Below are 25,642 nucleotides of genomic sequence, written 5' to 3'. Positions count from 1 at the left end.
GTGGTTCTGACAAGTGTCGTCGGCATCTTCATATCCGGTCACATGGGCGGCAAGCCACTCCCATCCGGTCACATGGGCAGAAAGCCACTCCCACAAAGGAGGCCACACCCACAGAGTAGGTTCGAACAATTTTTGAAACCCACCACTGTTGCGTTCCATCTTTTAATGTCAGCCAAAATGTAGTAAGGCTTCAATATGAATTACACCACAGAGCATGCAGTGCAGTATATTTTGTGGGTTATCTATTTATTTACATGTTTGGCATGAGCATAAATAAGCAACCCGCAATTTATATAAACAAATAAGCAACTGCAGTCTCCAAATGCAATTATTGCAAAAGGAGGAATGAGTGTGGGATTGGCTGCTGGTCTATATTTAGAAGATTGCCTTGCCTGCTTTGATGGAGGCATTGTTTCCTCTGTTTGGCTCGTTTTCGTTTCCAGATGCCCTTTCTGATTTCCATACACAAAAATCTATAAAAAAATTGACTTACCATATGCAATTTCCCCTTTTTCTTTATCATCTATAGCTTTAAAAAGATTGGACACATTCAGGTCTGAAACTCCCATGGCGCTCTTCAGGATGGAAGTTAACTCTTGTTCTGTAATACCACCAGTTTCTGATTGATACATCTGTAAAATACAGAGACCTATTATTTGATGTTCCAGAAAAGGACCATATTTATTACTAAATATGAGACACAAAATAAAATATTAAGTTTAATACCAGAAAACTATATAAGTTTCATTTTATTTCCAAATATACAAGTTCTTTCTGCCCCTAGGTGGTGTGAAATTTTTCCTACCAATCAATATAAACTTCTAATTTTTTTAAGTGAAAACATGCACTTTCTTTGCACTTAAAAAGGGCTGGTACTATTGACAAAGTACTGAGAGGCATCCCTTTTTATCCGTGACCTGAAAAATGCGCGCACGTCAAAGGCGCGCCAACAAAACCATGGTGAGAAAACCGCGAGTTCGAAATCGCGCCCACAACAGCGCGCCGACAACAGCGCGCCGACAATAGCGCGATTACAGTTAAGGTAAGGTTCAGGGTTAGGTTCAGGGTTAGGTTTAGGGTTATTACGTTGTTTTTGAGTTGTTTTTTTGAAGACGCACTTTTGTCGGCGCGCTGTTGTGGGCGCGATTTTGAAATCACGGCTTTCTCGCCGTGGTTTTGTCAGCACGGTTTTGTCGGTGAACCCTTTTTATCACACTTCCCATAGAGAAGTATCTACAGCAGAGGTGTTAAACAGGCGGCCTGTGGATTGAGAAAAAAATAGCTGATTCACAATATAGTTCCATGAGTAGTTACATGACACCATGTTACATCTCTACTGCGCAAACTACTTGATTTCTGAGATAATCAAATTCACCAGCGAACATCTACAAAGAGAGAAGTGTTAGTCTGCCGGGTAAAGAGTAAGAGAATGTAAAGAAGCAAGGAGATGCCAAAATACACTTCTCAAAATCTGAAAATTAAGCAAACACCAGAAGCTCAGGAGGTACAGAGAAGGCAATTCAGAGATATAAGGCAGTAGAGATTACAAGCCAATATCCTAGTTAATGAGGCTACAAAGCACTGAAAACACAGAAATTCAAATAGGAGCTCCAGAACAGAAATGAGCTATGGAAATTAAAAAAAAAAGAGCTGGATCCACGGCTAAGGTATAAAAATGGTAACTACAGATACAATATGAAGAAAAGAACAGTATTGAGGGAAGGGGGCCAATGGGACAGATAGAAGTAATGGAGCAACTGAACAGTTGCCCAAATTAGCATTTGGAGACTGCAGGAACTTGAGGTTTATGGGGTAAACCTGAGACAGTTTTAGTGATCAATATGGATAACCGAATACAGAACACACGGCCATGAAGAATGGAACCAAAGAGAGTCTACGTATGAAGAGGATAGGACCTATATGAATACTGTGGATCCTAAACATGGTATTGATATTGGATGGATATATGAAGTATGTGGAAACTTCCCACTAGGAAGGTGGCGCAGTGGTTAAATGCAGCACTGCAGGCTACTGCTAGATCAGCAGGTCAGCGGTTCAAATCTCACCGGCTCAGGGTTGACTCAGCCTTCCATCCTTCCGAGGTGGGTAAAATGAGGACCCAGATTGTTGGGGGCAATATGCTGACTCTCTGTAAACCGCTTAGAGAGGCCTGAAAGGCCTATGAAGCGGTATATAAGTCTACTGCTATTGCTATTGCTATTGCTACTAGGAAATGGTAGCATATTCAAACGGTTCCACCACAAAACCGCGTTTGACTAAAGCGCGCTCGATGAAACCGCGTAGCTGACGTCATCACAGCGCGACGAAAAAAGCACGCTGCGAACACTAAAGCTAAAATTAACCCCTAAACCTAAACCTAACCCCCCTAAACCTAATCCTAACCCTTAACCTAACGCTAAACCTAACCCTTACCTTAATGTGAATCGGCTTGCTTTCAAAGCGCTATTTAAAGCGCCCTTTTTTCTCCGCGGTTGCTGTTGTCGCCCTGCTGATGACGTCAGCGACGCGGTTTAATCGGGCGTGCTTTAGTGGAGCACGGTTCTGTTGTGCCACGTATTCAAACAGTAATTGTGGTGAAGTTGACTGGGGAACATTTAGGAATCTTGGCCTCAGAGAAGGAACTTTTTTTTCAGGTTTTGTTAAAGATCTACAGAATCATGTCTGAGGATCAAGAATTGTGAGCCTTGAAAAATAAGGTGATGGAAGGGATAAGGATAACGACGTATATATAGATATGGGTATAACATAAGGAAACTGGATGTAAACTTTAAACAATGATTTGGAAAGGAGGATTAGAAAAGTTTGTTATTAAATATTATGGATGTTAGCAATAGCAGTTAAACTTATATACCGCTTCATAGGGCTTTCAGCCCTCTCTAAGCGGTTTACAGAGTCAGCATATTGCCCCCAACAACAATCCGGGTCCTCATTTTACCCACCTCGGAAGGATGGAAGGCTGAGTCAACCTTGAGCCGGTGAGATTTGAACAGCCGAACTGCAGAACTGCAGTCAGCTGAAGTAGCCTGCAGTGCTGCATTTAACCACTGCGCCACCTCGGCTCTATGTTTAGCTAGAATAGGACATAAGGATTTAGTGTTAGTGGAGGATTTTAGAAATAGTAATTGAAAGGCCAGTATGTGGTTATGTATTAAATTTTGGTATATTTTATGATGAAGGACGCTTAAACAATTATAGTCAAATGAAAATGGAGATGTAATGATGGTGACATGTATAAATATTTGAGTTAAAATACTTAAGTTAATATGAATTATGTTTGTTGACTATGGAAGAGATGCATGTAAATCTTTCTGTAACCAACTGATACACTTTCTATAGTATGTAAAGAAGGATGCTGTATTTGTTTTAAATTAAAAATTAAAAAAAATTATTTAAAAAGAAAAGAAAAATAAGGTGATGGAGTTGGACATTTCAAAGATGGTACCAATGGCATAACGCCAGTCACTGGAGCTGAAGGAGAAGGAAAAGAGGTCAAAATTGGTGATCTGTTGCAGTCTGTTGAATTATGTAAGACATAAAATGCATTCAAACCTCCATAACTGATTTTCCTGGTGTCAAGAGCTCTCCAGAAGTACCAGTGTATTTGGCTTGGAATGAGAGGTGGGATATGTAATACAATAGAATATCAATGTTACTTCCATCAGCAATACAGCAAAACTACCCATGCTCAAGTTCAGCAAGGAAGCATCTGGAACTAGCACTGCTTGATCAGCCTAAAGTCTGAAAGGGTAGTTTTGTTAAGGGTCAGAGCATGAAACACTTTGTGATCTATAAAACTTTAAAAGCAGAGATCTGCCAATGAACACAAAGCCAATGGAGGTGGCACAAAGAATGTTCCAGTTGGTAGGAAGCTTACTTTTACAATGTGTATATTCTCCCCCTCCCTCTCAAAAGACAGGACCTGAGGTCATTGGCTAAGAGAACTTTGGCAAAACGTACCATATTGAAGTAAAAATGTTAGGAAAAAGGAGATGCAATGGTAGTAGAAAGAAAAAGAGAAGACAAGATAGAAACCAATAAACAGGAAAACATGATCAAAAATGAACAAAAGGCAATAGAGATGGAGATTATTTCTCATTATGTGCTGCTAGAGAAACAAAAGAAGGAACTAATTTGTTTGATACATCTCTTCATATAGTTATGCATTTAGGGAGTGCAATTCTGCCCCAGAGCTCAGCTTTAAAATATTGTGGACTGAAGATCCACAAAGCTGTTCTGACCCCCCTCGTCCTACACCAAAACATGCAGAGACAAAGATACTTCAAGGATTTATTAACACACAGTCAAGGCCTTGGCAGCAATCCAGCACCGACTAACCTTGGCAGCAATCCAGCCTGCCAAGCTAGCTACGAGAGTTCTCCAGCTCTAGTGAATACGTTGACTCCTGCAATGGGCGTGTGCACAATCATTCCTTTTATAGTCTTGAGAGGAGCCTAATTACCACCAGCTGAGTGCAATTACCTCCTGTAACTGCGTAACTGTTCTTTACGCCTATTAGCTCTCCGTTGCCGGGCATCCAGGACCAACTCCCTTGTCTCCTCCCCACTGCTTCAATGCATGACGTCACAATCACACTCCCTTGTCTCCTCCCCACTGGTCCAAGGCTCAGGCGCCTCCTGGTGGCCAACCAGCCTTTCTGCACCCTGCTTGGAGTCGGAACCCTGTCCAGGGTCCTCCACATCCTCCAGAGCCGACTCATAGGGCCCCTCGCTGTCGGAGTCTGGTGGCAGCTCCAACGGCTCCTGCTGGGCCACAACACAAAGCCATGTGTGTCATGCAAAGGAAAAAAAAACCCTGGCCCATCTCAATTTTGCTTCCACAGACAAAAATGGCATATCTGTACAGTCCAGATTGCTGTTATGATTTGTAACAGATAGTAACATTTATGAGCAGTTGTAAAGTCAGTAGTGAGTTCCAGATACAATGATGTTGCAGTATTTGACCTAATATTTACCTATGTTGCAAAAAACACCCTTTGGTTTTTTAAATAGCCATTAAGCATTTTAAATAAAAAACTGTAACTTGCCTTAAAAGCCAACTGCATTGTTTGCAATGTTTTGGACGGTCTACAGACTACCGACAAAGCTGTTACATATTCTCGTATGTCAATCAGGCCATCTTCCTTCTGTTGAAAAAATAAGAGTAACATGTAGAAATTCGTATCTAGAGAATATATGAAAATTTCTGCATTTACAGACAACAATTTCCTAAAACTGGGATTAATGCAACTATTTAGATATATAGGGGGCAAATCCTTGTGAATTTTTGAAAATCTAATGTAAATTTCCGTGACCTGTCAAAACCACGCTCGACTAAACCGCGCCCGATTAAACCGCGTCGCTGATGTCATCAACAGGGCGACAACAGCCAGCGCGGAGAAAGAAGGGCGCTTTAAATAGTGCTTTGAAAGCAAGCCAATTCAACTTAAGGTAAGGGTTAGGTTTAGGGTTAGGTTAAGGGTTAGGGTTAGGGTTAGGTTAAGGGTTAGGGTTAGGGTTAGGTTTAGGTTAAGGGTTAGGATTAGGTTTAGGGTTAGGTTAAGGGTTAGGTTTAGGGTTAGGTTTAGGATTAGGTTTAGGGGGGTTAGGTTTAGGGGTTAATTTTAGGTTTAGGGTTTACAGTGTGCTTCTGTCTCCGCGCTGTTGTCGCCCTGTTGATGACGTCAGCGACGCGGTTTAGTCGGGCGCGGTTTTGTGGGTGAACCGTTAATTTCTGTTTTCCTTATCAGAATGGAAGTTAGAAAGTTTGGAGAGTGTATTTATTTATGGTTTCATTTTTCAGTAACCTATCCCCTAAAAGTGTGATTATGTAAAGAAATACGTATAGGCAATTTGATTAGCAAATTTGTACAATTTTTTACTGCAGAGTGAAAAATTTAGCAGCGGAGGAAGGCAATTGTCTCCATGAAATACATGTAACAGAATCAGTACTGTTAGGTGGAGTCATATCATACCAACAGCCATTTCCTGTTTCCAAATATAGGTAGTCCTCAACTTACAACTAGAATTGACCCCAAAATTCGTTAAGGGAGTTTTGCCCCATTTTACAACTTTTGTTAGGTGAATTAGCTGGAAATGTTAAATTAGTAACATAATTGTTAAGTGAATCTTCTTCCTCATTGATTGCTTGCCAGAAGGTTGCAAACGGTGATCACATGAGTCCAGGACATTGCAACCGTCATAATTGTGAGTCAGTTGTCAAGCATCCAAATGCAAATCACATGACCAAGGGAATACGGCAATGGTCAAAAGTGTGAAAAATGGTCATAAGTCACTTTTTTCAGTGCCATTGTAACTTCGAACAGTCAGTAAACAAACTGTTGTAATTGGAGAATTATATATACAATTATATACAATTATATATACAATTACATATGGAATTTAGCAATAGCAATAGCAGTTAGACTTATATACCACTTCATAGGTCTTTCAGCCCTCTCTAAGCGATTTACAGAGTCAGCATATTGCCCCCAACAACAATCCGGGTCCTCATTTCACCCACCTCGGAAGGATGGAAGGCTGAGTCAACCTTGAGCCGGTGAGATTTGAACAGCCGAACTGCAGAACTGCAGTCAGCTGAAATAGCCTGCAGTGCTGCATTTAACCACTGCGCCACCTTGGCTCTTCTCTCACATCAGAGGTGGGTTGTTCCCGGTTCAGCCCAGATCGGGCAAACTGGTAGTAGCGGCAGCGGGAGGCTCTGCCCACCCATCCGGATGCTTCTGCGCATGCGCAGAAGCATCACACACGGGCATGAGCACACCCGAACCAGTGGTAAAAAAAATTGGCAACCCACCACTGTCTCACATGCATGTAAGTCCTCAACTTACAACTAATTACTTAAAAACTGTTTGAAGTTACACTGGACTTTTAAAAGGGCTACCTTACCGCTCATCCTCAAACTTATAATTGCTGCACCTCCCCATGTTTACACAATCATATTTCGGGCGTTTGGTTATATTACTGGCTGCAGTGATTTGCAACGATTTTGCTGTTTTCCAGCAGAATATGGCAAAAAATGCCCTTGTGTATGTTGGATTCACTTAATGACCAGGTAGTTCACTTAACAACCTTGATATTTTGCTTTACAAACCACTAATAAAAATTGGTTGTAAAATTTAGCCCAATCATGCTGTCTTTTGACTTACATATCCAATAGCTCATGATGAGAATCCTAGGCGCCATTGTGGCCGTAAGTCAAGAACCATCTGCGGTGACGCAGTGTTTAGAGTGCAGTACTGCAGGCTACTTCTGCAGACTGCCAGCTGCCTGCAATTTGGCACATTGAATCTCACCCGGCTCAAGGTTGACTCAACCTTCTGTCGTTCTGAGGTGGGTAAAATGAGGACTCAGATTGTTGGGGGCAACATGCTGACTCTGTAAACCGCTTAGAGGGGGCTGTAAAAGCACTGTGAAGTGGTATATAAGTCTAAGTGCTTTTGCTATCTATACATTCATTATCACTCATTAAATCATATACAGATCGGGAGAAGGGGAGGAAGAGACTTCAATCTTGTCACATGGACACAAGTGGATTTTACCCGCAGTAACATTTTCTACTGTACAATAACTTTCATGTTATATTTCTGGTGATAATGAATTCTTACCTCTTCAAAAAGTGCAAACATATTTTCTAACATATCTGAAACTTGGATTTTCAAATACTCTGCAAATTCCTTGAGAGTGACTTTTTTGTTTTTCAGTTTCCTAGCTCTTTCTGAGTATGCATCAAGTTCTTTTTCAAGTTTTTCTGGCTTTAACCTTAAAATGGTAGGGAAAACAAAGTATTACCTTTGGACAATAATCATTTAAAGGGGGGGAAAGAGAGAGAAGTCATCTCTATTTCTTATATTAGCCCCAAAACCCATAAAAATTGAAAATTTAGTTTTAATTGAAACCTATTAGGAAAAAAAAAACTTGATTTCAGTTAAAATTTATTTTCAACTGAGCAATTTATGTTCTGTTTTACAAAATACCAGATCAAGGCTGTACATTCTTTTTAATATGCCCCTACATATTTTTGTTCTCAAACAGATGTGTTTTACAAATTCTGTATCCTGAATTGTATCGGAATAAAGACTTTGGCTATAAAAAAAACCCCAAAAATAGAGTATTTCAACAGAACTCTCACTTTGTAAATGTAAAATACATTACTTTTAGCAGAGAAAACATTTTTCTCAACACAAATTCTTATGTTTATAGTAAGTGATGTATAGCTATACAACCATATGAAATCTCTGTAAAGATATACTAGATCTGCCATTTTTTCCCCCAAAATCACACTTCAAATCACTTTTTTCTTTGCATCTAAAAGCATGAAGAAAATAAGGCTGTTCTTTCATTTCTGAACCAAAAGCTACCTGAAGAACTCAGAAAAGCAGTGACATGCATTTTATAATCAGTTTGTCACGCAGTTCTAAACAGTTACAAAGCTTTTTTTATTTGCTAAAAACATATTATCAATGTTAAAAACATATATAATGTGAAAAACATATACAAAAGTATATTATTATGTATTGATAATTTACTTACCCAAGATTTCTTACAAGTTTTGCAAATTCTAAGAGACAGGTATTTGATGGGAGTTGGAGTTGTCCTTCGGCCAAAGCCAGCTGGCAATCTTCAAAAGTATAGTCTGTTATTGAAATTCCTAAAGCCCTTAAATAGACAAAAATATGTACCTATTAGATTTTTTACAACCCCTGGTAAGCCCCAATTATGGGAGGAAGCTAACTGCTTCCATCATCTGTCAATCGGCTCATCACAAGAGTCCATCACGACAGAAACCCAATATTTTTACTGTTGCCTTTGTTATATTTGTGGGTTTTTTTAATTTTATTTGTGCTGATAAATAAATAAAGGGAGACTAGTATAGATCTATTTCAAGCTATTTAGCTCTCATCAGCTAGCCCAGGTTCAAATCCCAGTAAGGGTATGGCTAGCTGATGAGAGCTAAATAGGTTGAAATAGATCTATACTAGTCTCCCTTTATTTATTTATCAGCACAAATAAAAAAAATGTACATATATACATATATACTCACACACACACAGGTTCATGAAGCATCTATTTGAAGCATAGATCAAAAGTTCAATCTTGTCATGGCATAGCATGGCAGTACAACCGAGAGAAGTTTTCTTGTTTTACAAACCTTTCAGATATTAGAAGTGGAAGGTAAGAATTGAAGCAGAGGTAATGACTCGAGGATCCTATGTTGAATTTGCATTGAAGAGACTAGAATACATCCTATTTAGCATATCCATTTCTTGCAATCTCCAAATTGCACCTCAATTTATAATTTAATTTATAACTGCAGCACAGTGGATTGCCATTTTTGGTTATTTTGTAATTTCTGTCCTCTTTTTCCAGTCAGATCCAAGAAATGGTTAATCAGGGGGCTGCCTTGACACCTTGTATGTGTAAATTTCCACAGGATCCAATATTGGGACCATTCCAATTTAACATCTGAGTCAGGATTTGGCAGCTTGGTTTTCTGATCCCAGCAAATCCATGCAATGAGTACTGTAAAGCCATTTTCCCATTGCAAGATTTTGGTTACTTCTTAAAGTATGTTAGTTACCCACAAAGGTAGTTAGGAGTTAAGTGTCCTGAAGCGTCTGACAATACTCATTTCTATATTTATCAAACACTCGGCTGATGTGTCTATTCTCAGTCAGTACGTGGAAACTATAATCAGATGGATAAGGATTAACAGATTGAAACTAAATCCACTGCAAGTGAGATTTGACAGGAAAATATTCTCAGGTTCTAGAAGGCACACAGGTCTTTCTACAACTGATGTGTTTGTTATTTCCCTAACAAAATGCGTTTAAAAAGAAGGTTTTTAAATATAGAATAGCAACTTTATAAAGTAGGTGTAATCCATAGAACTCTTTTTCAGCCAGGCATGATAGCAATAACAATGGCACAAGTTATATACCACTCCATAGTGCCTTACAACACTCTCTGAGCAATTTACAACGTCAGCATATTTCCCCCAACAATCTGAGTTCTCATTTTACCAAACTTGGAAGGATGGAAGGCAGAGTCAAGCTTGAGCCAGTCAGGATCAAACTCTTGTCAGCCTGCAAAACTGCATTCTAACTCTTGCCCAGAGGTGGGTTCCTACCAGTTCGCACCTATTCGGTAGAACTGGTTCGTCAAATCTACCGAACCAGTTAGAAGAGGTTCCACCAGTGGACCCGGAAAGCAGGCCATACCTACAGAAGAGGTTCCAAAATTTTTTGAAACCCAGCACTGGCAAGGATCTTGTAACTTGACAGCTTTAAGACTTGCATGCTTCAATGCCAGAGTTTCTGAATAGCTACTTGGACCGACCTAAGTACTAATTCATAATTTCATATCCGGTCACATGGGCGGCAAGCCACTCCCATCCGGTCACATGGGCGGCAAGCCACTCCCACAAAGGAGGCCACACCCAGAGAGTAGGTTCGAACAATTTTTGAAACCCACCACTGATTCTGACCATTGCCCCACCAGGGCTCATGATGTAGAGTTTCTATTTTTTCTTGAATAGAGACCTTTGCAGTGCTAATTTTCATTTCTAAAAAAAAATCTCATGTTCGACTATTAAAATATATTCCCTTCAGTGTAGGGACCAAAGATTCTGACATTTCAGTTACAGAAAAAAAACTTATCTGCAAGTATTTAGACAGTTTTGCTGTTTTCATTATCTAGTAAAATGTAGAATTAGTACTATAAAAACATTTTATTCCTAGATATGTGCTTGAGGAGCACCTCATCTTACTTTATCAAACTTCTTCTCAGCTTCACGTTTTAACATGATGTTTACATGAAATATAAACTGTCAATGAGACAGAGGACCTTAACAAGAAGAACTCTGATACTGTGGGGGAGATAATCTCTTATCTGCAGTTTTCCCCAACCACTTTATTTTAGTAATATAACATAATTGCCTCTCTTTCTCTGTAACAAGCATGCAAATATTTAGTTTGGTTTTTGGTTGCCTCTGCAATGTTCCTGATTTGTTTTTGTTTGAAACACAGCAGTTAATTATTTCCTGCCACTAATATTTTCCCTCTATCTTTTGACATCATGGCAGAGAAAAAAAACATTTTTCTTGCAATATTTCATATAGAAGCAAAAATGTTGCTACTGCTTGAAACTATGCAGCTATTGGGCTATTTGAAACCTTAAGTTTACTCACTCTGCCATTACACGCCTCACATTGTTCGCGTATAAAGATGGGTTTTTCTTTTCCTCTTCAGAAGGTATATACACAGGTAGGAACTATACACAGGAAAATAAGTTTTAATACACAGTCATTATCACATTACACAAACATATAATACTGGTGTTTTGAAGACGAAGAAATGTTATGAGAATAAGCATTTAAAATTAGTAATAAAAAAAAACCTAACAACATGAAGCCTGAATAGTTATCATTGAGAATACCAGCACGACAAGCTCCGTATTTGGCTTTCTTTCCCTCTATTAGCATGTTCTAAGAACAAATGTAACCCTTCAGAAAGCAAATGACTATTTTTACACAAATTATGTTTCTATCTTTGTATTAAGATTTCCTGTCACTGCAGTTATTCCATTTCCCCCATCATTCAAGCCTTTAAACTGGGGAAACCCTTTTTATTTAAAAGAGCGCTCAGATGTGAAATGGATTTCTTTCCTGCCTCTGGGTACGGTATGGTTTAGGTTTATTAGATTTATATGCCGCCCTTCTCCCAAGGACTCAGGGCGGCGTACAACATTAAAAGAAACATATAATACAAAAGTTAAGAAGAAATTAAACAGGATATCCCAAACCCAATTAAAATTGACAATGACGCATTTTTTTAAAAAAAGAATTAAAATTAAAATTAACAATGATCAATAATTTATTTTGTTTTGTTTAGGCCAGGCTGGCTTAGGGCGCGTCGGAAGGACTGGAGGTCGGGGATTATACGAAGCTCCGGGGGCAGCTCATTCCAGAGGGAAGGCGCTCCCACAGAGAAGGCTCTCCCCCTGGGGGTCGCTAGCCGACACTGTCTGGCCGACAGCACCCTGAGGAGGCTAACTCTGTGGGATCGCACTGGACGGTGGGAGGCTACCGGTGGCAGTAAGTGGTCTCGCAAGTACCCTGGGCCTAAGCCACGGAGTGCTTTAAAGGTCATAATTAGTACCTTGAATCACACCCGGAAGACAACCGGCAACCAGTGCAGGCTGCCTAAAAGGGGTGTAACATTCTTGTCCTCCTCCAAATAGTTTACTTATCAGAATTAGCGAAATGATTGCTTCAGTTGCCTTTTCAATATCTACTCAAAATGTAGAGATGAAGTTGAAGTAACTCAAAGTAATTTCCTTAACAATATTCTTTAAAAAGTACAAGAGTGATTTTTTTCCTTACTATCTTGGATTCAAAATATAATAGACATCTGAAATAACCTGAGTGAACAATATTTGCAAACACATTGGAGACATGGAAGAATATCTCCACTACCTTACTATCAGTCTAAATTGTTGTATATGCTAATAGCTGCACAAAAAGTTCAGAAATTGCTAATTAGCTTCAAATTACAATGTACTTTTTAATGAATTAAGTTTATTAAAATATTTAATATAGAATAATTAATTATTTTAAATGGTATGTTTTCAAGAAAAAAACCACCATTTTGCAAAGAATATATGTTATGTTGTAGGAACTGTACTACAATAAAACAATAAAGCGGAACATAGGAATTTTTCTTTGAGAAAAATAAAAAGCAACTGTTCTTTGTGAGAATGATTAAGTTGCAGTAAAAGAAAATCAAACAAAATTCAGTACTTTTATATATTGGTCTTAAGAATTTTAAACAATTTGTGGATAAAAGAATAATTAAAATCCCATTAGTTAAAGTTATAATGGCAAAATGACATTAATAAAAACGTTATCTGCAAATAGACAATAATTTTAGTTACAAATACACATTTTTACCAAGAATATGGTTTAAATTCCATTAGCATGGGAAATATGTTAATTTATAATATACAGTATATGGCCATGTTTCAATTTGTTTTATCATAATGTCATTAATGAAATTATATGCTAAGCAGATATGAACAATTAGTATTTAGTTTCTGTTAAAGATCTCATTCCTGCTTGCACTTTCCATATAGATGAGTAAAAGCTAAGCATCATTACTATTAAGAAATTTGTACTGTATTGAAGTAAGAGTGTATTAATAAACAGAGATGTATTGCTTTATATTTTGATAGAAAAATTATTTGTTTGATTTTCATGAAAGGAAATATTCCTTGAAAATAACTCTATGGGATATTGGAGAAGATACATCTCGGGAAAGCCTGATAGAAGAAAGCCAAATGTTAAATGTAAAGCTTGGCTTAGCTAAAATAGTGTTAAATAGTGCCAAAAAAACTCTTCAGTTACCTACCCCATTCATATATCAACTTCATATCTCATTATTTGGGTTGGTTTAATTACTCCTTTGATGAAGTTAAGTAAAAATACTTATTATGACAAAAAAAGTCATAAATCTCTATTATTATGTTCTACTGCACATAAATACAGAAAGAACATCACTAAAAGGGAGTTGTGGTTTTTTTTTTATTTCTCTCTTCCAATATCTATGGAATAAAGTGCAGATTAATTACACTTGTGTTATTATACTTACCTCTATTTCCACGAAGTTATGAAACTGACATAAGGTAAGCCACAGAATTGTCAACCTTAAGAATAGAAGAATAAAATAGATTAAAACTTTAATGTCACTTTAAATGTACACTAATCAGCATACATTAAAATGAAATTTTGTTGTATTCAGCTCTCAAAAGATAACCATTATGCATATACCCACATACCCACACATATGACACAGAGAAACATCAGTCTGGTTTGAATGTGTGTGTGTGTATGTATATATATATATATATATATATATGTATGTATGTATGTATGTATGTATACATATGCATATATATACATATATACACACACACACACACACACACACACGGCAAAAGAAAAAGAAATCTTGCAAATTTGCAAGATGGGTGGCTTAAGAAACAAGGATGTTACAGAATTTAGTACTCCCTCTAGAGATACTACAACATCTCTTCCCAAAGGGGAGCAACAGAAACAGATTGTGAAGTGCGTTTGTGGGGTCTCTAACAATACTTCGAGCTCTAAGCACATAGTGCTTATAATCAGCAATCTGAAGAATGGGAAGCGAGTTTCCTATACTCTTCTCAGCTGTCCTTATCACTCTCTGTATGGACCTTTTTCCTATACTCTTCTCAGCTGTCCTTATCACTCTCTGTATGGACCTTTTATCTGAGGCACTGCTGCCACCAAACCAAACAGTGATGAAGTTTGTTAAAATGCTCTCAATCATGCCTCTATAAAAAGTGGCCAGGACAGAAGGAGAAAGATGTGTTCTCCTCATCCAATTCAGGAAATGCAAAGGCTAGTTTGCACGCTTCACTAAAGATGAAAAAAAAAATCTTGCCATTTGACTAGTTCATATACTATGATCAGTTCTGTTGTTAACATTAACATTTTAAATCTTGAAACAACTAGTATTCCAATGTTTTTGTTTTGTCTATTCTTGAAACAAAACTCAGGACTTTTCAAATATATGGGCTTTTTTATGTCTCATGATTGGTACATTTTGTGACTCATTATTATTTTTTTTCTACCCTAGCAAATGCACCAATCGGCACTGCCATGCACCTAATGCTATTAGTTTAGGCTAATGGTATGTAGGCTAGAGGTGTGTCATGAGCTGGCATGCTAGAGAAACTAACCATATGGTTTAGCATGCGAAAAGTCATGTTGGATTCTGTTCTGTTGCTGGAGAGAAAATTATTATCAATAATTTATTATGACTGGAATAGACTACTACTGCAGCTAGTATTATGATATCTTACTTAGGCAACCTTGTCTATTCCCCTGCATTCCATTCTAGTTGGAGGTGGGCGAATTGGTAGTGGAAACTGGGACTAGGTCGCGAAATCGGTAGGGGCGGCAGGCTGACCATGCCCCAAACCGGTTTCCCCATGGCCCATGCCTTTCCCAGCATGTTTTTTTACTCTGTTTTTAATGTTCTGCGCATGCACAGAAAAATTTGCGGGCAACTGCGCAAAGTACGCGCACAACAAACCGACAATAATGCTGCCAGCAATCCACCCGATTCTAGTATTGTGCTTATATTTTAGTTCTAAATTAAAAATTAAATTTAAATCTTTAAAAATTCTCCCATTAAAGATAAGAACATCTCTCCTTAAACTCCCTCAACCTTTGTACTACGAACTTGCCTTTAAGGAGAAATTAATTATTTCAGCTGGATGCATACTAATATTGCTATCTCTGCTGTGCTTCTTGGTGGAGTATATATACTTTAAAGAGAGCCTTTCACACAGAGATGCATAAAGCTCTTGTAGTAGCTTTGTATTTTCAACTTCCAGTCTCAAACAGCATTAGTGACTCTTATTAAAAAATATTACCGTAGCCAGTTCTAATGAAAACTGCGTAGCAAATAGCACTCAGTACTGAATATCAACCTCCCCTCCCCCTGTTTGCAACATTAGAATAAGAAATGAGGGAGCAAGGATCATGTTCCAGGCTCCCTTTTTTCTTATGGTTGGGATATTTGAAATATTTCACTGTCTCATAGCCAGATCAGGAAATTGGGATAAGATTTTCAAGTTGCATTATTTGCTCTAAGGTGAAAACAAAACACATGTTTTTATTTCATCCACAATCCTACAGGTATTAACAATGCATTCTATTTGTTTTAAAAATTGTTTCATAGAGGACATGCCTCAAACAACATTAACAATCCTCAGAGTAGTCAGATCACTTTGGATACCAATTGTCAGTTTTTATTTTAGAAATATTAAGTCACTGCCCTTTACATCTGAGCAAAAAATAATTTGGAGGGCGAATGTCACACTAAATCTTAGAGTAATAAATAAGTCAAATAGTATGTCACTGACTTACGCTCCTGGACCTTGCCATGTCCATGTAATCGTATCCTATAAACAAAATAATTGTTTTAAATATAAGTGTCACAACTTGTTGCCCTACTCTCAACATATTAACAGGCTTCATCAGAAAAACAGCATCCCTTTAGCAGTAGATAGATATGATACACTAATCACAGTATCATTTCAAAGATTTTGAAAATGATTAATTATTTAAATTAGAAATATAAAGCCAGGTGTTAAACTTTACATGCTAATTTTATGTCTTACACCAGTGGTTCCCAAACTTGGCAACTTTAAGACTTGTGGACTTCAACTCCCAGAATTCTCCAGCCAGCTCAGAGCTCCACAAGTCCACAAGTCTTAAAGTTGCCAAGTTTGGGAACCACTGTCTTACACAAATAACATTTCTATTAGAAATATTAGAAATAGAAGTATTAGAAATAAAAAATTAATCTATACCCTCAGAAATAAGACTTCAAGGCAGATAAAATAATGAAGCGTTACAATGGAAATCTATTCCAAGAAATGTGGGCACAAGTCCACGAATGGCATGTCAACATATTATCTAACAGAAAATTGTACTGACTGGATTGATTCTGCAGTCATGGGCTATTTTAATCTGAAGTATTTCGCAGTACTGGTGTATGGTAATAGCATAATAGAGGCTAATTCCATCACTGTTCCCATGTTTGTATTGGGCCTTCCTTCCAGGGTGGAATGAATATTATATCAAAGAAAAATCTTTTCATAATTATCCACAACTTAAAGCCAAATTGTTGAATGGGCTAGCAGAGGATTAGAGGAGGGGGAGTAAGAAGGAAATTGAGAGATGAGAGTGAAAAGTGGACATCAACAGCACAATGAAAAGTGCTCAATAAGAAAATGAAACTGAAGAGTTAGCCAGAGAGTTATGAACATCCCTTAATTTGGAGCTCAAAATATCGGCTGTACTTATACCAAAACAATTCTTTCTAACCAATTCTTATCCCCTACCCAATCTGATTTCTCTAAGTCAGACTATTGCTTAGAAAGAGTGCTAAACTGGTATAGCAATAGCAATAGCAGTTAGACTTATATACTGCTTCATAGGGCTTTCAGCCCTCTCTAAGCGGTTTACAGAGTCAGCATATTGCCCCCAACAACAATCCGGGTCCTCATTTTACCCACCTCGGAAGGATGGAAGGCTGAGTTAACCTTGAGCCGGTGAGATTAAAACCACTGAACTGCAGATAACAGTCAGCTGAAGTGGCCTGCAGTACTGCACCCTAACCACTGCGCCACCTCGGCTCTTGGTATGAACAGGTCAACCGCCATCTAGTATTGGTCGTTTGATTTCACGGAATAGATTTGAAAAGATACTTTCAAATAATTTCTTAATATTTCCTCTAATAGACAGTATTATTTCAGATATTAATATACACAATTGGTACAATACATACCAGCTTGTTTGGATAACGTAAGATCACTGGTTGCACAGGTACTCCAGGGATAAACGCTCCTAAAATATGCATGGGATACATATTTAATTAGAACAATCTCTTGCTCTAAGCTATTATGGCCTTAAATAAAACTGAATAGATCTAAATCCAAGGAGAACTCACTAAAATCAACGGCTATTAAATTACTTACATCCAACTTAAGTACTGCTGATTTCAGTAACTCTGTTCTAAGCCTGATTAAGCCTGGATTTTGGATTGTGTGAGCAATGGAGTATCTGTGTTAACTAATACTTTAGCAGTATTTATTTTCTAGACAATATAAACAGCAATATTTCCCTGCCAATATAATCTCTTGGCGTTGATATATGTCTGTGAAGATTTTCAGTCCCTCAGGGCATGGTTATCCCCCAAAGTGCTTTTTTTTCCTCCAAAAGGCAACTGGACTTAATTTTTTTCTTGAAGACATTTTTCCTTGATGTTGATATATATATTTTCCAGAATGGACAGAGCAGAAGTTCTATTACAAGCCTGTTCATTGGAATATACATGGTGTTTTGAAAAAGAAACATTACAAGATGAAACGGATGGTTCTGCCCTTTTTAGAAGAGTTTTAAATTTGAAAGAATTCTGATTTGAGTCTAAAATAAACGTTTTGGACTCAAATTAGGGCCATTTCAACCTGAGAATACTTCCAGAATGGAATAACCAGATGAAATAGCCCATTTTATGCTCAATGTTCTTTGAATTTGAAATGTATTGCATATTTTTATATTTGTTTTCCAATGACACCCCTTTTTAAAAAAGGAAAACAAATCTGTTTTATATAGATTTTCCACAAAGATTTTAAGTTTATGTCTTACAAATATTTATGCGAATGTAATTGACATTATTCTTGATAATCTCAACGGAACAGATATTAGATGGAAGAAAAATGCATTATAAATCAAATGTATAATTGGAAAATTAGAAAGACCTCCCAAGTGAACAAATCAAGACTGTTTTATGTGTTTTTCCAGTTTCTGCAATGCAAAAATTAACATCATCTTTGGACAATTGCTAGTACCCTTCTAGATTTGCATTATTAACGTTCCTATTTTGGTTCATCATTTTAAATTTCTTTAGAATTCAGCAATTTACCCATAGGAGTACAAAACTCTTTGTCAAAGTCCCAACAAAGGAGGACTTAGGGTTTTTGTATAAAGACATCTCTAATTCCATTTATATGTTATCCAGTTATTGAAACTGTTATTTAAATCTATTAAACCAAACATTTCTCCTTAATTAAGAAGTTTCCAAATTTTAATTTTAGTTTTCTTTTCCTGTCTCTGAGAGCTTAGGTCATGCCATTGGGGAAGGGACCAGTAATTGGTAGTATTAGGAAAGATTAATGCAATGCAGTCAATTATTGACAATACGCAATCACAAAAACCTGGATTATAAATTCAAATATATCCACATATTTCATAAGTTATGCAGTCTGAGTATTTTAAAGATATTTTCTTGAATCTCATAGCAGTAAGTAAACACAAAAGCACATACTGTATTTTTCAGAGTATAAGACGTACCCTCAAAAAAGAGGCTGAAAATCTGGGTGTCTCTTATACACTGAATACAGCATTTTTGCCTCCCGAAACTCCACCTCCTTCACCAAAATGGCTGTGCATAGCTTTTAGAAGGCTTTCAGAGAGTTCCTGGGGCTGGGAGGGCAGAAATGAGCAAAAAACGGCCCATTTTTCCCTCCCCAGCCCCCAGCAGCACTCTATAAGCTTCCTAAAAGCTATCCATGCCCCTTTTTTGACAAAAAACAGGTCCACTTTTGCGAAAAATGGACCGTTTTTGGCTCGTTCCCCTCCCCCCGGGAGCGTACTACAAACCTCCTAAGGGCTATTCGTGCCCTTTTTTTGAAAAAAACAAAAACAAAACGGGCCACTTTTGGGAGGTTTAAAATCTTTTTGAAAAATGTTCCTCTTCAAAACCTTCTGCGTCTTATACTCCAGCGCGTCTTATACTATGGTGCATCTTATACTCCAAAAAATACCGTATATCAAAAAATAGCTTTGCATTTTCCCAGGGAACAGTCAGAGCATTTTGCAAAGTTTTACAAATATTTGAATTTTTAAAGTATTTTTGGTCAATTAAATTCTGCAAAGCATAATATTTACATATGTATAAACGTTATAAAAATACTCAGTAGTTACTCCACAAAGGAAGGAAACAGAAAAGGACATATTTGCTGTAATGTAGGAAGTGAAACTGAGCAATAATGAAGACTGAATTGCATTGTTTCAAAATCCAAATCTATTAAAGGAAAGTTGTCCAAAATACTTACCAGGTTTGAATGTAATTAGGCAGGATCGATTAGTACAGGTTCCTTCTGGGAATATCATTATCTTAAAAAAAAAAAAAAAATCAAAATGCTTGGTTAACATTGTTAGCCATCTGGTACATCCTTTTAGGAAACATGTTTCAAATGCAGAATTTAGTCTTCAATTTGCTATTTGAAGCACTTGTAGAGGGAAAGTAATCTCTGAAAGAATTCATGGAATGAGGCCTAGTATAAGCACTCTCATTTTGGCACTGTAAAAGGCAGGAAGTACAGTTAATGTTTTCTCTCCATAAACCCATTCCTTCTTATCTAAGAAGATAGCTCTTTACTGCTTAAGAAGAAAATACACCGAGAAAGCAGCCACTAATCTATCTCTTCAGAGCCCATGTTTGGAATTCCTCAAACTTCTTCCAGTTCAGGGAACTCATTCCCAGGAATGGCCAAACCACCCTTGCAAGTTGTAGTCAATTTGAGGGCTACATTATATTAAATTGGAGAATGTTGAAAAAAGGGAATACAGTGATCACTAAATCCATAAGGAAATGCTAAATTGCTTGGTTCATTCAATTCTGAGAAAAAGACTGTTGATTAAGAGACATAATTTATGAATCAATGTAAGGAAATTCTAGGGGGGAGGGAAATACTCATATTTTCTTTTTTTTATTTTTTATTTTAAAAAAATTAGTTTAATTAGTTTTATTACAGAAAAAGCACAAAAAAAAAAGAATCATCTTTCATTACATCTTGTAGAAAGCGTATCCATTGGTCACAAGTACATTTCGTGCATTCCTTCCACAATCACATATATTCCATTCAGTTTGAATTGTATATGTTAAAAATTTACATATTTTTCTATCACCATGCCACCATTTTCATTTAATTAAGATTTCAAGAACACAGCCACCTGCTGGCATTTTTTTCTTCTTCCCCCAGTCTCAATCAATCTGCCATATCTTTATATCTTTATAACATATTCTAAAAAAAAAGGTCAATTAATAGGACATCTAACATTTCCTCTCCCTAACATATCTTTATTATTGTTACAGTTAACTAGAGGTTATTTACTATTTTTCTCACCTCTCCTCTCCACAGGCGCAAAAAAGCAGCAATCTCTAAACAACAATCTATTAATATGTGTTAACAAAATGACCATTTAAAATCTAAAACAATCTAAAAAATGTTGACATTTCTAGTTGATAATCACCAAAGTATACATTAACATTCCCTTTTGTTATTGTAGTTAAAAGAAGACAGAAAAAAAAACAATTGTTTGCTATTTATGTCACGTCACCTCCAAATCCAATTCTAATCCAAATTATTATACCTTCATAACAGGATTTTGGGGGGGGGGGGGGGGAGAGATACTCTAATCCAAATTATTATACCTTCATAACAGGATTTGGGGTGGGGGGATACTCTTATTTTCTAAGCTTGCTTTTCTCTGAAATGAATAGAGACTTTCCCCTTCTAAAGCATACAATTATTGCTCTAAAATCATTCATTCATTATGTTTATTATACAGTAAACAACAATGGTCAGTGTTTATTATGATTGCAGAAATGGAAGGCCTTTGAAAGGTCATGGAGGTTTCATTACCTAGGCTCTACAATGACCACATTCCGTAAGCAAAGTGCTGCAATAACACAACAAGGTAAGTCACAACAGGCTATTACAGACTTCTTTTACAAAAGGTGAATAGAACAGTTCATTTAATGACAGTTCAAATTATAAGGGCACTGAATAAAGTGACTTATGATGTTTTTCACACTTAACAACCTTTGTAGCGTCCCCATGATCATGTGATCAAAATTCAGATGCTTGGCATCTGGTTCATACTTATGACCGTTGTAGCGTCCTGGGGGGGGTCATGTGATCACCTTTTGTAAGCTTCTGACAAGCAAAGTTAATTGGGACACCAGATTCACTTAATAACTTATCAACTGTAATGATTCACTTAACCGTGGCAAGAAATGTTGTAAAATGGGGTAAAACTCACTTAACAACGGAAATTTTAGGCTTAATTGTGGTCATAAATCGAGAACTACCTGTATATGAATACCTATCCAGTGATCAAGGGCAATGAATACTGTTGATAAATACTGCTGGTAAAGAACTGTACCAGCTTGCCACACTGACCTCATTCATCTATCACATTCAGGTAAGCTTACGATTGGAGAACATACCAGCTATACGTCTCCTGAAAATAGATGTAGCTAATGCCTAAGCTTTGTTAGTGAATATAATATAGCACCCAAATAAAGAATGTTGGTTTTGATAGTAAGAAAACAGAGAATTAAGCTATTAAGCAACTCAAAACCGTGGCACGACAAAACCGCGGTCCACTAAAGCGCGCCCGATTAAAGCGCATACCTGACATCATCAGCAGCGCGACAAATACGACCGCAGAGAAAAAAGGGCGCTTTAAAAAGCGCTTTTAAAGCAAGCCGATTCACGTAAAGGTAAGGGTTAGGTTTAGGTTTAGGTTTAGGTTAAGGGTTAGGGTTAGGTTTAGGGTTACGTTAAGCGTTAGGGTTAGGTTTAGGGTTAGGTTAAGGGTTAGCATTAGGTTAAGGGTTAGGTTTAGGTTTAGGGTCAGGTTTGGGGGGGTTAGGGTAAGGTTTTCGCGTTAATTTTAACTTTACCGCTCACAGCATGATGTTTTCGTCGCGCTGTGATGACGTCAGGTACGCGCATTCGTCGAGCGCGCTTTAGTCTACCGCGGTATTGTGGTGGAACCCTCAAAACTTCATTCCTAGATTTCCTTTTAACTGATAAAATCCTATGTTCCAAATCCTGAGAAATCTGATTAATCAAACCAGAGTATTAATTCATATTCATTTATGCGAAAAAAATCTGTAGCCTGAACACCAATGGATTCCTGATAATGCAAACCCAGCAAAGCACAGAAAAATTCAAGCAACCATGTATGAGAATTGTAAGAATTATGTACCCTTCACTGCAGAATTATAATTATAACACAATACTGTTTCACATTCAAGCATCCATGTAAGAATCACTTGTCAATGGCTTTCTTAGGCTCAATGTCTTCTACAAACAGATGTTTAACTGGGATATTACTTTACCGATAAACAATGGATCAGAAATTTAACCTTAAACTCTTAATTAATTTAGAAATACCTAGATAAGAGCGCTTAAATATTTTAAATCCAACTTATATTTATTTGTTGCTGGCAGTCTTTGAACAATTGCTGCTATAATATAAATAACTTCTGTTCATAGGAGTCTTTTTATTGTTTTCAGAACATACCCATTTCTTTATTTTTAGTGGAGTCCAATATAACAATTATATCTAATTCCTGTTATTTTAAAGACCTTCAACCCTTCTAATGGATATCTAGTTTTTTATTTCAGTATATCAATGATAATGCTTTTCTGTTTAGCACCATGCTGGATACTTTGTTTTCTGCTCTATTTTCTCCCTCTTTCCTTTCTAAAAAGAAAATAAAGTACTCAGAACGAAATCTTTTCAATTAAAGCCTACACCTGGCCACATCAACTGGACACTTCACATTCTTTTCTGCTCCAATAAAAATCAAAATAAACACATGCTAATTGAGGACCTTAAAATGATTCCTCTGGAACGACTTCCCCGTGGAGATCCGGACCCTCACTACCCTTCAGGCTTTCCGCAAAGCCGTCAAAACCTGGCTGTTCCGACAGGCCTGGGGCCGATGAGTTCCCACCCCCTCTCGAATTTGTGTGGCTGTTGGTTGCTTTTAAATTGTTTTTGTATTTTGTTTGTTTGCCTTTTGTTTTTGTCTGTATTATCCCTTTCCCCTTTGGTTTGTTAGCCGCCCTGAGTCCCTTCGGGAATAGGGCGGCATACAAGTGCAATAAACCTTCTAACCTTCTAGATTCTTTCCTTTCCCTTTGTTTTAAAGTGGGAAAAAATGCTCTTCCTCAGCAACTCTCCTCTGAGTGCTTACGTTCTGTGGTGTGAAGACTGCTGTGGCTGTCATCCACTTAAGGCAATAAAATGAAGAAGAAAATGTGGTTGGGGATGATATATAGAGCCGGACGTAGCGGTAGCGTGAGAAGGAAGATGAGGCCAAGGACAAGCCCCACAATATACCGTGAAACATTCAGGAAAGAAGGCTGAATGAAAATGAAGAGAATCTGACTAAGGGGCAGGATTGTAATTCAGACTTCCTGGTCAACTCAATATGTCTGGCACACATGTTTTTTTGCTCATCTGCCTGTGGTTTTTTTCCCCTGTTTTGCTAATCCTAGATTAGTAGATGAGCACAATTCCTAAGCCAAGGAGACAGCTGTGCAAAAATACAGGTTTTAAAATAAAAAGATCATTCATGTCTCACAACTACGTGCATTCATATTTTTTTTAAAAATGATTGCAAGACAGTGCCACAATTCCCCAAGAAAAAGAAAGCTCAAATGTCCTACCATATGCAAAGAGAGGAAAAAATGAAAATTGATCTCATAACCTGAAAACTCTCTCACCACTATTTGTAATACACAGTACTAGACTGAAAATTCGATAGCCGTTAAGTACCATGTAAATAGTAAAATGAATGACCACCATAGAAAAGAGAACCATGATTCTCAAGATCAGACATCTATTAAACAAAAGAACTAGAATGCTAATGGATCAAAAATTTCATTCAAATGAATTATTAATTATTTCAAATAACATAATAAATCTATATGTAGTCAAAATTATAGACAAAAACAATATTTCCTTTGCCTGCAAGTATTCGGAGAAGATAGCTTCACATCCTCCTTCATAAATATTCATGGGCATATCACAATTTAGAAATAGAAATATGGGCTAAATATTCCTAAGTATTATTTTAAAAAAAGCAATGTTTCTGTTCTTATAGGTAGGTTTACCACTTTAAATCAAGTTATGTATAGGAGAGAAGTCAGAAAATGCTAATTCAACAGGGCAATGAATAATTCTGAATTCAAACCACTGTTGGGATTCCAAATGGTGATGGCTATTATGTTGAAAAAAAAATAGCATACTTATAGCATTTCTTTACACGCAAATAATACAATTAAATTAAGATGCTTTATCAATACCTGTGGCCATTTGCCATTAGACTGAGCGCGCCGTCTTATCTCCTCAACAGTTTTTCTGCGGGAATCCTGATCCAATCGAGATACAAATACAGGTCGAATGTATTTAATTAAAGCTAGAAAGAAACACAAAAAGATCAACATTCCCAAGGGTGTTCCTTTGGTATTACCATATTTTTCAGAGTATAAGACGCATCGGAATATAAGACGCACCAAGGTTTTGAAGAGGCAAATTTTTAAAAAATGTAGGTAGGTAGATAGAGGAATAGAGAGGGAGAGAGAGAGAAATACAGTAGGTAGGTAGGGAGGGGGATAGAGAGAGAGAAAGAATGAGAGAGAAAGAGAGAGAGAAAGAGAAATTCAGTAGGTAGGTAGGGAGAGAGAGTAGGTAGGTAGAGGGATAGAGAGAGAGAGAAATACAGTAGGTAAGTAGGGAGAGAGAGTAGGTAGGTAGGTAGGTAGGTAGGTAGAGGGATATATATATATATATATATATATATATATATATATATATATATATATATATATATATATATATATATATATATATATATATATATATTAGATTTTTTACAACCCCTGGTAAGCCCCAATTATGGGAGGAAGCTAACTGCTTCCATCATCTGTCATTCGGCTCGTCACAAGAGTCCATCACGACAGAAACCCAATATTTTTACTGTTGCCTTTGTTATATTTGTGTTTTTTTATTTGTGCTGATAAATAAATAAACACAAATATAACAAAGGCAACAGTAAAAATATTGGGTTTCTGTCGTGATGGACTCTTGTGATGAGCCGAAGGACAGATGATGGAAGCAGTTA

At 37.1% G+C, this 25,642-nt stretch overlaps 1 protein-coding gene across 1 annotated transcript in view; it reads right to left on the bottom strand.

Annotated features, from left to right (window-relative positions):
• LPCAT1 (lysophosphatidylcholine acyltransferase 1) overlaps positions 1–25,642 on the bottom strand; it is a 55,860-nt gene that overhangs the window by 6,264 nt on the left and 23,954 nt on the right. Inside the window, exons 4-13 of the mRNA XM_032220280.1 lie at positions 24,825–24,937; positions 19,767–19,827; positions 17,438–17,496; positions 16,012–16,046; positions 13,685–13,739; positions 11,227–11,309; positions 8,571–8,696; positions 7,646–7,799; positions 5,066–5,164; positions 494–632 (exon numbers count right to left, since the gene is read on the bottom strand). Of these exons, the coding sequence (XP_032076171.1) occupies positions 494–632; positions 5,066–5,164; positions 7,646–7,799; positions 8,571–8,696; positions 11,227–11,309; positions 13,685–13,739; positions 16,012–16,046; positions 17,438–17,496; positions 19,767–19,827; positions 24,825–24,937 (924 nt within the window). The remainder of the gene's footprint in view (positions 1–493; positions 633–5,065; positions 5,165–7,645; positions 7,800–8,570; positions 8,697–11,226; positions 11,310–13,684; positions 13,740–16,011; positions 16,047–17,437; positions 17,497–19,766; positions 19,828–24,824; positions 24,938–25,642) is intronic.

This window comes from Thamnophis elegans, chromosome 6 (genome assembly GCF_009769535.1).
Source record: "Thamnophis elegans isolate rThaEle1 chromosome 6, rThaEle1.pri, whole genome shotgun sequence".
Classification (NCBI taxonomy): domain Eukaryota; kingdom Metazoa; phylum Chordata; class Lepidosauria; order Squamata; family Colubridae; genus Thamnophis; species Thamnophis elegans.
This window is presented reverse-complemented; position numbering and strand designations above follow the sequence as displayed.